We start from the raw sequence: 13758 nt of genomic DNA on the forward strand, positions 1-13758 counted from the left end.
GTACCCTGGCTGAGAGAGGGGACCCATTTTGGCCTGGATGGCAAGAAGCAGCCACCCATGGCTGAATTGGTGTCCCTTGCAGACAGCTGACAGTGGCCACTTCCTATGATTTGGAACTGTTCCCAGCTGGATGTGTTGTCCAGGGGGCAGATGTGCCTGCCATGAGTAACATCTGATCAGACTGATGTTCTCACTAGAGTCTCTCCAATGCCACCTGCCATTCTGGGGGCTGAGACCCATCCCTGAGGGGCAGTGTGTGTATTTTGGAGCTGAAGCAGCCCCTCCCTCTGCAGGGGCCTTAGGTGCAGAAGACCTTTTGAGATGACAGAATCTATGTCTTGTCAGTTGTAAAAATACATTCTCGGATCCCTTTGGCCAAGCTAATAAGTTGTTCCCAGCATCATCTGGAGAATTGCTGGGAGTTTTTGCTGCTAGTGCTTGCAAGGGGTGGGATGAACTGAAATAAGTGGAAGGGGCAGCCAGGAGATTCAGGACATGAGGTGGTGTCACTCCATGTCTCTGTTAGGTCAGCTTCCCCAGTATTTTTGCAGGTGGGGAAGGGGGATCCCATGCACAAGTGCGTGGTCTCACCTTCCTCATCATCTGCCTCAGAAGAGCTGTCCACAAGCTGAAGGAGAGGATTCCACTGTCAAGGGCAAAGAGGGGTTGATTTACTTGAGTATAAACCAAGTGCTCTTCTGTTTCAGGACTCACAACAACCTCTACACACCAGAGATGGTGGCCAGGCTGGGGGATACATTTGCAAAGGCCTTGGACATGCTGGAAGTGGAGAAGAATGCCATTCTAGGTAAGAGGTTTCTCTTCAGGAGGAATGTGTGGGTAAATTCTTAGAGATATTTGAATTAGTGATCTGTCCATAACAGTGGAAGTGAAATAGGGTGGAGGACCAGCTTCTTCATAGTATTTGCAGTTCAGCTGTGATTTGAACCAGCTGAAACTAAGATATAAATAAGTTACTGGTCTCAGACACATTGGTTTCTTCTGCAAGCATTGTAGGGTACACTACCAAACTGCTTATCCCATCTGTGGGGTGATGGTAGTCTCTGCAACATGGCACTTCAGGCTGCAGAGGCTGGAGGGTGCTGTAATTGTGTGCCTTTGAGAGGAATTAGTGCTGAGAAGGAGCCCTGAGTGCTGATGCAGAGACCTGTCCTGCAAGAGCCAAGTTGTGCAGTATGACCCTGGCATTTGTTCCTAGACAGCACATTAGAAAGAGGCCTTTGGAGCCTTCTTAAAACAGGTCTCAGCTTGTGAACACAGAAGCTGTGTTCACAGTGGAATATTTTGGGGAAGTTGGTTTGTCTTTTTTTCTCCATTTCCTATCTATAAAATGAGAACACGGTTCCTTTACCTGTTTTCTGTGACTTTAAAAACTCTGTGAGCCCCTGCACATAAAGCAGCAGGGCCTTGATCTCTGCTCTAAACTTGTTAATATTATAGTTCAACAGTAGCTTGTATCCTGGCAGAGAATACAAACCTGAAGAGATGAGCTATTAGAGGAGCTGCAACAACTGTCAGCTTTGCTGCTGACTGGGTTCTGACAGCTCAAGTAAGTTCTACTTCAGGGAAATAAGGCAGCTACAACAACCTCAGTTAGAAACACCTCTGCTCTGGGTGCCACCAACCTGAACCTGGCTGACCTCTGACTCTCTGCCCCAGGGTTGCTGCACCACTTTGTATTTGGTTCTTGCCAAGAGCTTCCCTTGCTGTTGTCAAGCTGGCTGTGGCCTGCCCATCATGCTCTGAAGGTGCACCGTGCTCTCTCATCAATGTAACTGAAGCTTATTCCTTCCCACAGGTCTCCCTCAGCCTTTGTTGGATCTTTATGACTCTCCTGTTTACAAAACAGTCTTAGAAAGGATGCAGGGCTTCTTTTGTACTCTCTATGACAACTGGTAAGAGCACCACATCTCACCACAATGCAGCACTGCACAGCCAGAGCAGCAGGTTCTTGTGGGGTCCTGGCTTCCTTTAGAATAGACTTTTAATATGAGCTGTATCCTGCAATACCCAAGTACAAACTGCAGTGGTGGCATATGTACAGTGGTTGTAACCTGCCACACAGACATGGAACAGTCTGGGAAAAGTACCTCAAAATGGGGATCTGCTTTTAGCTCTTCTGCAGTTAGGTAGTCAGATTGGAGCGCTTACCTGATATCCTGGTTAGTTTGTCTCTTTTGCCACTTCTCATTATCTGTCAGGGTACATCAGCACTTGAAAGCAAAGCACCTTGTAGTACTTAAATGCTTAATTCATTGTCCCTCTGCAGTATCCCAGAAAAAGAGATGCTGTGCTGAAATTCCTCTATAGTATTTGTTTAGGCATGTGACAACTGTGTAGTCTCAAGATGATAGTACTTGTAGCCTTTGCAGATCAGAGATGGGGTACTTGTTATCTGGCAGACATGTAACTAACTTGTTCTTTTGTTGAAGTTTTCACATCCTGGGAAATGCAGGCCCCTCCATGCAACAGGATTTCTACACTGTTGAGGGTCTTGCCACCCAGCTCCTCAGCTCTGCTTTCAACAACCTCAACAACATTCCTGATTACAGACTGCGTCCCATGCTCCGTATCCTTCCATGACTGTCTCAGGCCAGCTTGGGAGGCTCTGAAGACATAAATTTAAACCCTGCTTTGTTTTCAGTATGGCCAAGACAAAGAAGGGTGATTGAGGAGGCAAACAAACAGGGATACACCTGGTGTAGGTGAGGTGTGATGCTCTGAGGGCACGAGCAGAACAAGCAGTGTGTGGGGTCAGAATAAATGCCAAGGATTTGTGTGGTTCTGGAGGCACTGTGAGAGGTGAGTAGTGCCTTCTGAAGGGCAAGGAGGCTTGGATAGTGAGGAGCTTGACATTAGGATGTGCTTCTCTGGGAGATCATGTGGGTTTCCCAACCTGCTTTCCAGGGTTGGACATTCAGTCTCACAGCTGGGATGTGGGTGCTAAGTACCCTTAGCTTTCTCAGCTGAACTGTCAGGGGAAAGAGCTGAATAGCTGATGTTCTTGCTGTATAGAGATGGCACTTGTTAGTTCAGGGCTGTGAGAAGGTGGGCTTCCAAGTGCCTGTCCCTTGGCCTCCCAGTGGAATGGGCTGCCTTGGGCACAGCTGGCTGTGTTGGATCTCTTCCTTAACTGCTCTGTGCAGGTGTGTTTGTGAAGCCCTTGGTACTTTCCTGCCCTGCAGAATACTACGAAACCCTTGTCTGCCCCGTGCTGGGACCACTCTTCACCTACCTGCACATGGTAAGAAATAGCTCGTTCAGTGCCTGTTCCTTGGCAGCCCTGACTCCTGTAGCAGCTGGCAGCAACGAGTGGGAATGTCTGTCTCTACAGAGCCAGCAGAGATGAGGGCAGAGCCTTGATGCTTAATGATTTTGATGATGTTTAGAGGGGCCTGTAAAGTGCATTGAACCCTGACTGTTGCACAGCCCCCCTTGCTGTGAGTTCAAACCTGTGGACACGAACAACTCAACCTGCAGCCCTGATAGTTTTGGGGTTTGTTTATGGTTTTTTTTTTTCCATGTCCTCTCATTTTCATGACAGCTCATTCACATTCCAGCACACTTGGTACCAGTTCTCCTGCTGTTCAAAATGGCATTTAAAGCTCTTGTGCTTCTGCCAGTAGATATTGCTTGGGTCTCCTTGCATTGTGTCCAGATTTAATCTTTCCTTCCTGTCTTGAACAGAGGTTGTCCCAGAAATGGCAGGTGATCAACCAGCGAAACATGCTCTGGTAAGCTTCCACCCCTTGGTACAAAGAGGGAAATGGGGTCTTTTATGTGACCCTTTGTCCAGGAGCAGCCCTGCTAGCGAGGGCTGGCAGACACACTGGTGCCTCATTCCCTGTGTTTGGGTGGAGGGGTACTTAAAGGCATTGGCTCCTGTCAAACTAAAACCTGTTCTCCTCAGTGAGGATGATGCTGCAGATGACAACCCTGAGTCTCAGGAGATGCTTGAGGAACAGCTGGTCAGGATGCTGACTCGAGAAGTCATGGATCTTGCCAGTAAGTGAAATCAGATTAGGTCTCCTGAGATATTTGGGGAAGTTTTCCCTGGAGTGGACAACAGGAATTCCCAATGTGCAGTAAACTTTATTATAACCATCAGTAGTATGTAACATAACCATGAGAATGCAGCTGTGAGACAGCCCTGCCAAAATCTTTGCTAAAACCTAGTTTGAGATAATTGAAAACCTTCAGAAGAGATATTCTTCCATTTTTTAGCTTTTAGGGCTCCATGGTTTTGGCACCATTCCTATAGGAATCCAGTCCTGCAGGGAATTGGGTTCTCCCATTCTGTGCTTTGGAATCCTGTATAGGACATGGATTTGTGGACAAGCCAAGTGTAGAGCAGTTTTGTTGCTGGCAGTTGCCATGTGTCTAACCAGACATAAGGGAGAAGTCTGTCCCCCAAAGCAGTCTTCCTTCTGTTCCCCTTCTCCAACAGAATATTTGTGTCAGCATGGCTTTGTACAGATATCAATCTTCTGTCTCCTTTCTTGACTGGCCTTTTTGCTTTAAGTCAGTGTTCTTCTTGGGTTATGGGCTTCAGATGGTTTTGCACATTCCTGGTTCTCAGTAGTACAAAGCAAGCTCTGTGCAGCAGGTTCCACTGTGGGTGGGGTGTTAGAGCCTTCCAGTATTGAGCTTTTATACTGGGCTTTCTGATTCTTCAGATTCCCTGTAAGAGCTGGGGGAGCTTGAAGCAGCTGTGAGCCCATCAGAATCTGTAGGATAATCTCTGCATGCTCTGCAGTAGCATCTTCCCTTTTCTGCTCCTCTGACCTGCAACTGTTTTTGCAGCTGTTTGCTGTGTTTCTAAGAAAGGTGTTGAACAGAACACTGCTGCTGCTGTGGATGGAGATGGTGAGTAAATGCCAACCTTTGCCTTTCCTGCCCTTGGTGTACACAAACACTGTTCCCTTCCTGTTTCTTGAGCGGGAGGCTGGGCTGATGCTGGAAGTTTTGTGTCAGGGGTATAGGCTTGGAAAGAGCCTTCAGCTCTGTCCTGCCCAGCATGCCTGGGAGCCATCGAAAAACCCAGTCTAGCCTGGAAATGAATGTGCTGCAGGGTTCACAGGTGCCATATTGGAACAGCTGGTTCCTAAGGTTCTGAGAAGTGGGCTGAGGAGCAGAGGGGGATGTGAACACTTTCCCAAGAGCTGAAGGTAGCCAGTTGCATGCCCCTCCTGCCCCACCAAGGGTGGGTGCTTTTTGCTTGAAAAGAGATGTTCTGGGTAAGCTGTGCCAGGACACCGATTCTGTGTGCTGTCTCCTGGCTCCCACCTTAGTTCTTGCAGCCTCCCTGTGTCCCCCTCAGTCCTTGGGAGGCCACGTTCACAGTGCAGCCTTTGCTCTGCAGATGATGAGGCGATGGCCACGGAGGTGACTCCCCCTGCCAACGCAGAGCTCACCGAGCTTGGCAAGTGTCTGATGAAGCAAGAGGTAAGAGGGTGTGCTCTGACTGCCACCATCCTTTCTCTGTACTCTTTGTCACACTTGTCTGCTCTGCAGCCAGACACTGCTGCAGAGATCTAGGCTGCTGGAGTGTTCCTCATGTGGGAATCACCTCTTAGGAACATATATGGCTTCTAAGGGCCTTGCAGAAGCCACAAAGCAAATGGGGTTGGGATCCAGTTATAACACACAGCTACAGAGGTCCAGCCCTTTTAGGGAAGAGGCCACGGATATTCAGCCCTCAGGGTGCTCCCTGGCTCTGCCTTCATCCTGGGGCCCAGTTTTCATTCAGCTTTTTTAATCTGTACTCTCTGCTGTGGATGCCTCAGAAGCTCTTGTAGAAGCTTTTGTAGTGACTTGAGAGTAGCAGCTGACCAGAGTCCATGAGTGCTCCAGGGTCTTTCCCAGGGAGATGAGGGGAGCAGGTTAACACTGGTCCCTCATGGTTCTGATGGTGCACACTGGGTGAACACCTTTCGGTAGAGCAACAGTAACATGCAGGATTCTCAGAAGCTCCTGCACATTCTCTGAATTGCTTCTTGGCTCCTATCAGGTTTGAATGCTGGAAGTAGAAAATAGTTCCTCTGACTGGTTTTCCTCTCTGACTCCTTTTCAGGATGTTTGCACTGCAGTGCTGATCACTGCCTACACATCCCTGTCCTGGAAGGACACCTTGTCCTGCCAAAGAACCACAACACAGCTTTGCTGGCCACTGCTCAAACAGGTACCTCTGGGAGCAAGAAGGGATTAGTTCTGGCAGGGTTGGAAGAGGAAGCTCTCAATGTTGTGAGAAGTGTGGCTGCTTCACCCCTGGGCACCTTCTCCCCCAGGAAGAGCAAGCTGATGCAGAAAGGTGGTTGTGTACCACCAGTATCTTGTTTCAGTGCTGACAGTGCTTCTTCCCCAGGTGCTTCCAGGAAACCTCCTTCCTGATGCTGTGTCCTGGTTTTTCACAAGTGTGCTCAAGGGCTTGCAGGTACATGGGCAGCACGATGGCTGCATGGCAGCTCTTGTCCACCTGGCTTTCCAGATCTACGAGGCCTTGGTGAGAAATTCTGTTCTTCATCCAAATGTGAGGTTGAGGAATGTGAGGGGAATGGTGAAAAGTGATCCTATGCCTAGTGGGTAGGGGCAGAGGAGTTAATGGCCCCAGTGAGGGCCAGGCTGTTACTGTGGCAGAGCTGTGTTAATGGTACTTCTCCATGCAGCGCCCTCGCTATGGGGAGCTGAAGGCAGTGATGGAGCAGATCCCAGACATCCAGCTGGACTCTTTGGAGCAGTTTGATTCAAAGCTTCTCAACCCAACACTGCAAAAAGTGGCAGACAAGCGCCGGAAGGATCACTTCAAGCGCCTCATCTCAGGTTGCATTGGGGTAAGTGATAGCCTGGAGGAATATTTCACAGCTGTATGCTGCAAAGTGATGGGGTAGCCAGCCTGCCTCCTCTCAGCAACCACCCCCCTTCCCAGCCAGGAGCCTGTTGCAGCATGTTCTTATTGCTTGTTCTTAGTGCCTCTCTTCATCCTGGAGGTCCTGAGCAGCCCTTCCAGCAATGGCCTCTCACTGAGAGGCAGCAGATGGGTACCTTGCACAAGGGTGCCTGGGGAAATGGTGTTAAAATGTTTGGTTGAAGCTGCTGGGTGGGCATTGGACTTCTGTGAGGATGGTGGTGGTGGAGCCTTTGACATTGAATAGAAGCTGGGAAGCTGGTATTTAAAGGTTAGCTCAGTGCCCTGGCACTTGGGAGAGGCCAGGCCTGAAATTCCTCAAAATGCAAGGACAGAGTCCAGGCCTAGGAATTGCTCAGAACCTGGGGTGTGCCTCTGATGTGCAAGCAAGCTGCCCTTGAGCTGTGTGGGGGTATGAAGACAGAAATGATTGATGTCTGCCTGTCTGTCCTCTGCAGAAGCCCATTGGGGAGCAGTTCCGCAAGGAGGTTCATATCCGGAACCTTCCATCTCTCTTCAAAAAGGTGAAGCCATCACTGGAGACAGATGTGCTAGAAAACGAGGATGGAGAGGGCTTCAATGTACTCTTTGAGCCCTGAGCCTGGGATGCTGCAGCCATCTCCTCCCCTACCTTATAATTTGTCTCTCCTCATAGTAAGCACATTAGATTCTCCTTGTCACTGCCTCCACAAGCATTGTCTGAATAAAGCCCCTTACGGGTCCCGTCCCCCTCTCTTCCATACACCGGGATGGGGCCTGCGGTGGCATTTGAACCAGTCAATATTAAGCTCTTCCCGTGACTCCTTCCCCTCCATTGGATGAGCATCTTTAGACCTCTGCTTCTCTGCAAAGTGGGAGCTGAGTGCATAGACCTCTTTAGGGTAAAGCCTGTCATCTTGTAGCCTCGGGTCACTCTCGCTCCACCTCTTCAGCCCTTGGGGTTTAGGATTAATGCAAAAGGCAGAGTAGTGTGCCATGTGAAAAGGGGCTACCCTAATCTAATCTTCCTCTGGGTGCTAGTAGCCAGGCTTTGTAGGGAACACATCGGACACTCCTGTCATGCTTCTCAGCACTTGTCCCTAGCGGACTGCAATTCTGCTGAATCCGTTTCCCTCCAGGATGCTGAGCCTTGGGCTGAGGGCTGCGTGCCAGGAAGCCTAGCAGTGCTCTAGGATCTCCTGTGAGATCAGCCTTTCTAAGGTGCAACTGCTCTCTAGAAAGAGGCAGACACTGTCATATATATACATATGTATGTATAGATATGATCATACAGCTTGTTCTACCCAGAGCCAAATGGAAGGCTTCTACTTTGTGCCAGCCTTTCTTGGACATCTCTCAGGGGGAGCAGGACATATTTTTTCTTAATTTTTTTTTCATTTTTCCATGCCCTGTAGACTAGAACTTGGCCAGCACAGGGTAGATAAAATCTGGACCAATACCTGAAGTACCTGCAATCCAAAAGGGATCTCCCTGCCCTGTTGCAGTGGAGGTGACAGTAGCCCCTGTTTTTACCCAGTCTGGTACGTCCCAGAGAATTGCATGGGGGGGCAGGAGGGGTGGGCTTTATACTGCAGTTTACAGGGGGGAGCCAGGTCAGAAACTGGGTTTTGGATGTGGTGGGACTCTAATGAAGCCACTCCAGTCTGCAAAGCTGGTTCTTCTTACATGACAAATACTACACAATCTATCCTAGAGTTAGCCCAGGAGCTAGGAGGGTCTGTCCAGAGCTAGCTGGCAGTTTTGCCATCCAGGAGGCAGAACAAGTAATAAACTGTGGTAGGTGGAGAAGTGATGTCTCCACATGGACAGACTGGACAAAAAGGCTGGTGTTGGGAGGTGTGGGAGTGCAGATAGAAGAGCAGGCCTTGGGCATCCACTCACCCTCCTGCCCCTGCTGTTCCACCAGCGCCCTCCACTTTCTTCCTAGCCTCAAACTTTTTTAACCTCTGAGCTAACATGGCTCCTGGCTCTAGCAAAGGCTGGGTGTATTTATTGTGTTGTGATATTTTTAACATTCTGTGACTTCATGCTAGACACAAGGGGTTTTTGTAAAATGAATTTTAAACCTTTTTTGTAGGAATGTTTAAATCCGAAGCTGTCTCTGAACCGGTTGTGTTACACCTGAATGTCAGTAAAGCTATTCCAGTTTCATACACATGGTGTCATGTTTCATTTTTATTCTTTCATCTGTTTCAGTAAGATCTGAGGCCTTTGGTCTGACCAGACTGCCTGCCTGGAGATTTCTCAGCATTCCTTATTCCAGTTACCAAAAAGGGGGCACCTTTGCTGGTGGTTAGTACACTGTCAGGGAGGGGGTGAACCATTCCAGACTATATAGTTTAATTAGGTGGGGGGGAAATTGCATTTTTAAAGTATTTATTTGTCACTGCTAGTTTATTTTAATTCTAGGTCCCAGCGTACAGCTTCAGGGGTATGTGCTGTCAAAGCAAAACCCTTAGGCTTTTCCAGGGTTTGTCCCATAAGCATGTGAAGCAATAGCACAGAGAAGTAGATAGATAGATAGATAGATAGATAGATAGATAGATAGATAGATAGATAGATAGATAGATAGATAGATAGATAGATAGATAGATAGATAGATAGATAGAACATGTGATAAGACACATGCAGCATATGCCTGGGTCTGCAGCATGGCATGGGACAGGTTGGGGTTGGAGCCAGGATGCCAAGTGTACCTCCTCCCTACAGCATGTTTACCCTAACAGGATCTTTACACTCAAGTAATTCTATGCCAAGGAAACAGAACTTTCATTCTGCTTACTTGCTGAGGTCTAGCACTATAGTGTGCTTTGACTTCAGCAACTGGGACACATCAATACTCCAAGACATTTTCAACTCTTAATACTCAACCATGCTGCTCATTGCCCCATCTAACCTGGCCTTAAACACTTCCAGGGATGGGGCATTCGCAGCTCTGGGCAACCTGTGACAGCTTACCTCTCTCTATCCTCATTGTAAAAAATATCATGTTCAATATGAGCCTACCTCCTCAAGTTCAAAACTGTTGGCCCTCAGCCTGTCGGTACAGACCCTGGTAAAGTCTTTCCCCATGGCCCCTTGATACACTGAAAGGCCAGAACAGGGTCTCCCTGGAGCTTTCTTGTTCTCCAGGCTGAACAATCCCAGCTCTCTCAGTTTCTTCATAGGAGAGGTGTTCCAGTCCTCTGACACGTCTCCTATGAAGAAACTGACAGTACAGCCTTTTCTCTACCATATTAACTATCCCTGAGCTGGTCTGAAACACCCACAAAACAGCCATGCTCTGACAGCAACTCATTAAAACTCACTGACCTGCTGTGAAGTGCTTTACTACGCTGCCCATCAGTCTTCTTCACTGCATACCATCTAAAATAAATGCTGTTACTCATCTTTAGACATACTGCCACTTTCTTCTCCATGTATTATGGTTTCACAATTGTGAATGGCACAGGAGACAGCTTTAAAAAAAAAACAAACCTTTATTTTAGTGCATCTTCTCACTGCATTTCATTACCAACAGAAAAATCCAAAGAGATAGTCCTTGGACTCCTAGCAAGCCCTTAACAAGCCTCCTGCCTATGGAAGAGGAATTCCCCTTGGGGGCAGGTGCAGGAAGCCCAGAACAGCAGTTCAGGTTTCTGCTTTCCCAGCTACAGCCTGGTCACTCCATAGCCACAGAGTCCAGCTCATTGAGGAAACGCTGACACTTTCCCATCAGGATCTTGATGGCTTCACTCACCAGCACATCTGGAGGCAAGATACCCGTCGACTCCACAGAAACTGCACAGAGACACAGACACAAGTCAGCAGAGCTACGAGGCAGCCTCAGCCTCCATGCTGCTGTCCCTCACCTTCCCTTACACCTCACAGCCAGCAACAAGCCAGATCTTCACAGCCAGAAGCAGCTACCTTTGGCAGCAGGAAGCACCAACAGATTCAATTTCCAGATTCCCAAGGCAAGCAGTTACCCATCGCATTCTAAATGTTTGGATGCTGAGGGTGGGAGCAGGCACAGAGCCAGCCACACATGCTGGCCAGTCACTGCTGTTCTCACAAGCCATGTCCTCACTCTGTGGAAAACGGGGCACTTACAGATGTAATGGTTCCGTACTCTTGCCAGGCGCACAAGGTTTTTCAGACCCTCATGTCGGAAAACTTCTCTGCTGAACGTGTCCAGCCGTGCATTAGCTACTCTTGCCACCTTTTTTCCTAAAGGGAAGATGAAACGAAATGGGAAAATTGCAGCAGGTGGGTGCCTTATGGACGCAGCACATGCTCACTTCAAACAGGCACTCCCTCCTCACCAAAGGCTGGGAGACACCAATATCAAGAATTAGCACATAGCCAACATGAAACTCCAACCTGGCAGGAAACCCAAACACTAAGCCTACATGCACCCCTGGAAGGACACAAGAAGTCTCCACATTCAGCTGCTTTTCCAGCTCACTACCCAATGTCACAACTGAACAGCACTGGAAGCTGCAGTCAGCAGCTGCAGAGCTCTGTGGACAGGTATCCAATTTATTTCAGGGACCTCCCTGTTCATCACCCAACACATCTACACGTGGCAGCCACTCATCCATAAAACCAGGCTCAGAAAAGCACGAACCATTCATCAGCAAGGCAGCATCACAATGTGGTTTTGTCTCTGCAAAGTCTGGCTCTAAGCTCCAATCATCTCTACTAAAGCTTGCAAGGAACAAGGCACTTAGCACAGGAAAAAAGTACCATTGATATTCTGGACCTCAATGACCCCAGGGGAAAAGCACTTCTGCAAGGTCTCAGCTGCCTCATCCTCAATAGGCTGCAGGAGAGTAATGTCAGGAAGCAGTCGATAGCTGGCTGTGGCCACAGGAGAAAACTTGGCATGATCCTTACCTGTAAGAAGAGTTAAGAGTCAAGGATGAGAGCAGGCCTCAGGGAACAAGGATGCTGGGGCCTAAAGTCCCAGGGGAAAAGCCAGTTCTCCACCCTTCCCCATCACACCGCAGTGCCCAAGCACTCCCATTCCTTGTCCCGCTGCCCCAGGAGCCAGTGCTCACCTATTCCCTTGACACAGTGCATAAGCACATCTATTTCCTGGCCAGGTCGCAACAGTGCAATAAGGATGTCATCGTGAACAGGTCGGAAGTCAGCATCTGGAAAAAGGTCTGTCTGATTCCCCAAGGGCACCCATGTCATGTGTTTGCTGTACACTGCAAAGAGAAGCCAAAAGCATCAGCCAGCTGCTGCCTCAAAGCAGGTCACTCACTTGTACATGACTGGAGATAGCAAAAAGTAAGTTTAGCAGAACGGAATCAACTCTCCTTGTGAGCACACAGGGCTGAGAAAACAGCCCAAGTCCTGTCTTCCAAGACCAAAAAGAAAAAACAGCACCTATTTTTAGGAGCAATCTCACCTTTATGATTGAAATAGAGTTCATCGGGATCAGATGATTCCTTGGCAGCCTGAGGGTTTCGTTTGCATTTGATTTTCAGCTGAAACTGCAGAGTATCAATTTCAGTGCCTTCCTGATCTCCTGGGAAGAAACATATGAAATCACACTTCTGCTCAGTTTACACGACCCTGATTTCCTGCTTTGAGAGAAACCTTCAATATTGCTATTCTATTCAAGATTCTCACCTTGGTTTCTGTACTCAAAGAGCCGAGGGTCAGCTCGGATAGGGATGAGGCCCAACCGATGAGCCAGAATTTCATCCTGCACAATGGATGTGTTGTTGTACACAAAGACCTTCTCTACAGCCATCGTTGGCACCTCATGGAGACAAGAGATCAAGTCAGCCTAAGACAATTGCTGAACTACATACAAAGAGATTATCCAGCTCAAGTCTCTCTCCTCTCCCACAAATAATTGCCATGCAGACTATTTTGAGTGGTATTTCTGCTAAATCAGGCTATGCAATATACCCTTACACCCCATCTACACACAAACTCCCATCCTCGTTTTTTCACACAATCAATCACAAGAGGTGAAGGGCAGGAGAAAGAGCTTTGAGGCATCCTCAACCTTTTAGTACTTGGCAGCATTATGTGGCTTCTGTTGGGTTGGCAACACAGCTGTGTGAAAAAGGCTGACCCGCAGACACCACCAACGGCACTAGGGCCAGTAGGCGGCATCGCCCATGCTGCCAAAGCCCTAATTCTCTTTGGGCTCCTGGCACACATGCGGAATGAACGTGTGCTTCATTCCAAAACCCGCAGCGGTCTGCAGGGGCTGGCAAGGCTGGACATTCCACGCTCCCTGTCAAGCAAGTCTTGGGCGGGCACCCCCAGGTGAGCATCGGTACCTCGGCGAGCAGGATGCGGCGGAAGGCGTTGGCGATGGCGGCGTCAATGCCCACCATGTCGAACTCCAGGGTGTCCTCTTCCTCACGGATCACGTCCACGCGGAACGCCTGGGGGAGCCGCGCACCGCGGATCAGCCGGCCCGGCCGCAGGCCCCGGCCCCGCACACCCACGGACAGCCCCGGCCAGGGCCCGGCCCCGCACACCCACGGACAGCCCCGGTCCCGCACAGCCACGGACAGCCCCGGCTGCCGGCGCCGCTCACCCACCTCCTCGAAGCGCCGCTGGTCCCAGGCGTCATCGTAGCCGGGGTAGTTGCCGGGGAAGTCGGTGGTGTGGACCTACGAGAACAGGGCACAGGCGGGGCCGTGAGGGGCTGCGGGCGCCGGCCGCCCCCCGTCCCGCCCCGCCGGGCTCGCTCACGTTGCGGACGCCGAACTCGCCCAGGACCACGCGGTCCCGCATCTCGTCCGTGGCCCGCCGGGCCGCCATGAGGGCGATGGGCGGCGCTCCCGGGCCCGGCCCGCGGCTTCGCGGCCGCCGTCACA

General features: G+C 49.7%; 2 protein-coding genes across 5 annotated transcripts in view; one reads left to right on the plus strand and one right to left on the minus strand.

The window, feature by feature from the left end:
• The window catches only part of XPO5 (exportin 5), a 29616-nt gene extending 20536 nt beyond the window's left edge, over nucleotides 1–9080 (plus strand). For all 4 annotated transcript variants that reach the window (XM_064708696.1, XM_064708697.1, XM_064708698.1 and 1 more), the window contains 12 exons: nucleotides 708–808; nucleotides 1820–1916; nucleotides 2454–2590; nucleotides 3168–3265; nucleotides 3709–3755; nucleotides 3932–4026; nucleotides 4825–4887; nucleotides 5384–5466; nucleotides 6095–6202; nucleotides 6386–6523; nucleotides 6687–6851; nucleotides 7384–9080. In XM_064708696.1, coding sequence (XP_064564766.1) covers nucleotides 708–808; nucleotides 1820–1916; nucleotides 2454–2590; nucleotides 3168–3265; nucleotides 3709–3755; nucleotides 3932–4026; nucleotides 4825–4887; nucleotides 5384–5466; nucleotides 6095–6202; nucleotides 6386–6523; nucleotides 6687–6851; nucleotides 7384–7524 — 1273 coding nt within the window. In that variant the 3' untranslated portion in view covers nucleotides 7525–9080. The remainder of the gene's footprint in view (nucleotides 1–707; nucleotides 809–1819; nucleotides 1917–2453; nucleotides 2591–3167; nucleotides 3266–3708; nucleotides 3756–3931; nucleotides 4027–4824; nucleotides 4888–5383; nucleotides 5467–6094; nucleotides 6203–6385; nucleotides 6524–6686; nucleotides 6852–7383) is intronic.
• A 1323-nt stretch (nucleotides 9081–10403) lies between these two features.
• Nucleotides 10404–13728, minus strand: POLR1C (RNA polymerase I and III subunit C). The gene is made up of 9 exons (XM_064708703.1): nucleotides 13634–13728; nucleotides 13480–13551; nucleotides 13213–13320; nucleotides 12548–12680; nucleotides 12324–12443; nucleotides 11968–12120; nucleotides 11654–11803; nucleotides 11018–11134; nucleotides 10404–10705 (listed from the first exon to the last, which is right to left on the minus strand). Exons 1-9 carry the CDS (start codon nucleotides 13700–13702, stop codon nucleotides 10587–10589), a joined length of 1041 nt encoding a protein of 346 aa, XP_064564773.1. The 5' UTR covers nucleotides 13703–13728; the 3' UTR covers nucleotides 10404–10586.
• Between the last annotated feature and the right edge of the window lie 30 nt (nucleotides 13729–13758).

This window comes from Zonotrichia leucophrys, chromosome 3 (assembly GCF_028769735.1).
Source record: "Zonotrichia leucophrys gambelii isolate GWCS_2022_RI chromosome 3, RI_Zleu_2.0, whole genome shotgun sequence".
NCBI classification, from domain to species: Eukaryota; Metazoa; Chordata; class Aves; order Passeriformes; family Passerellidae; genus Zonotrichia; species Zonotrichia leucophrys.

What these genes read in the sequence shown, in the direction of transcription:
- POLR1C (XM_064708703.1), bottom strand. Translation starts at nt 13,702, where the DNA reads ATGGCGGCCCGGCGGGCCACGGACGAGATGCGGGACCGCGTGGTCCTG. An exon ending in GCGAGTTCGGCGTCCGCAAC is followed by an intron (nt 13,552 to 13,633) that starts GTGAGCGAGCCC and finishes CTGTTCTCGTAG; the next exon opens with GTCCACACCACCGACTTCCC. An exon ending in AGTACGGAACCATTACATCT is followed by an intron (nt 10,706 to 11,017) that starts GTAAGTGCCCCG and finishes GTCTCTGTGCAG; the next exon opens with TTTCTGTGGAGTCGACGGGT.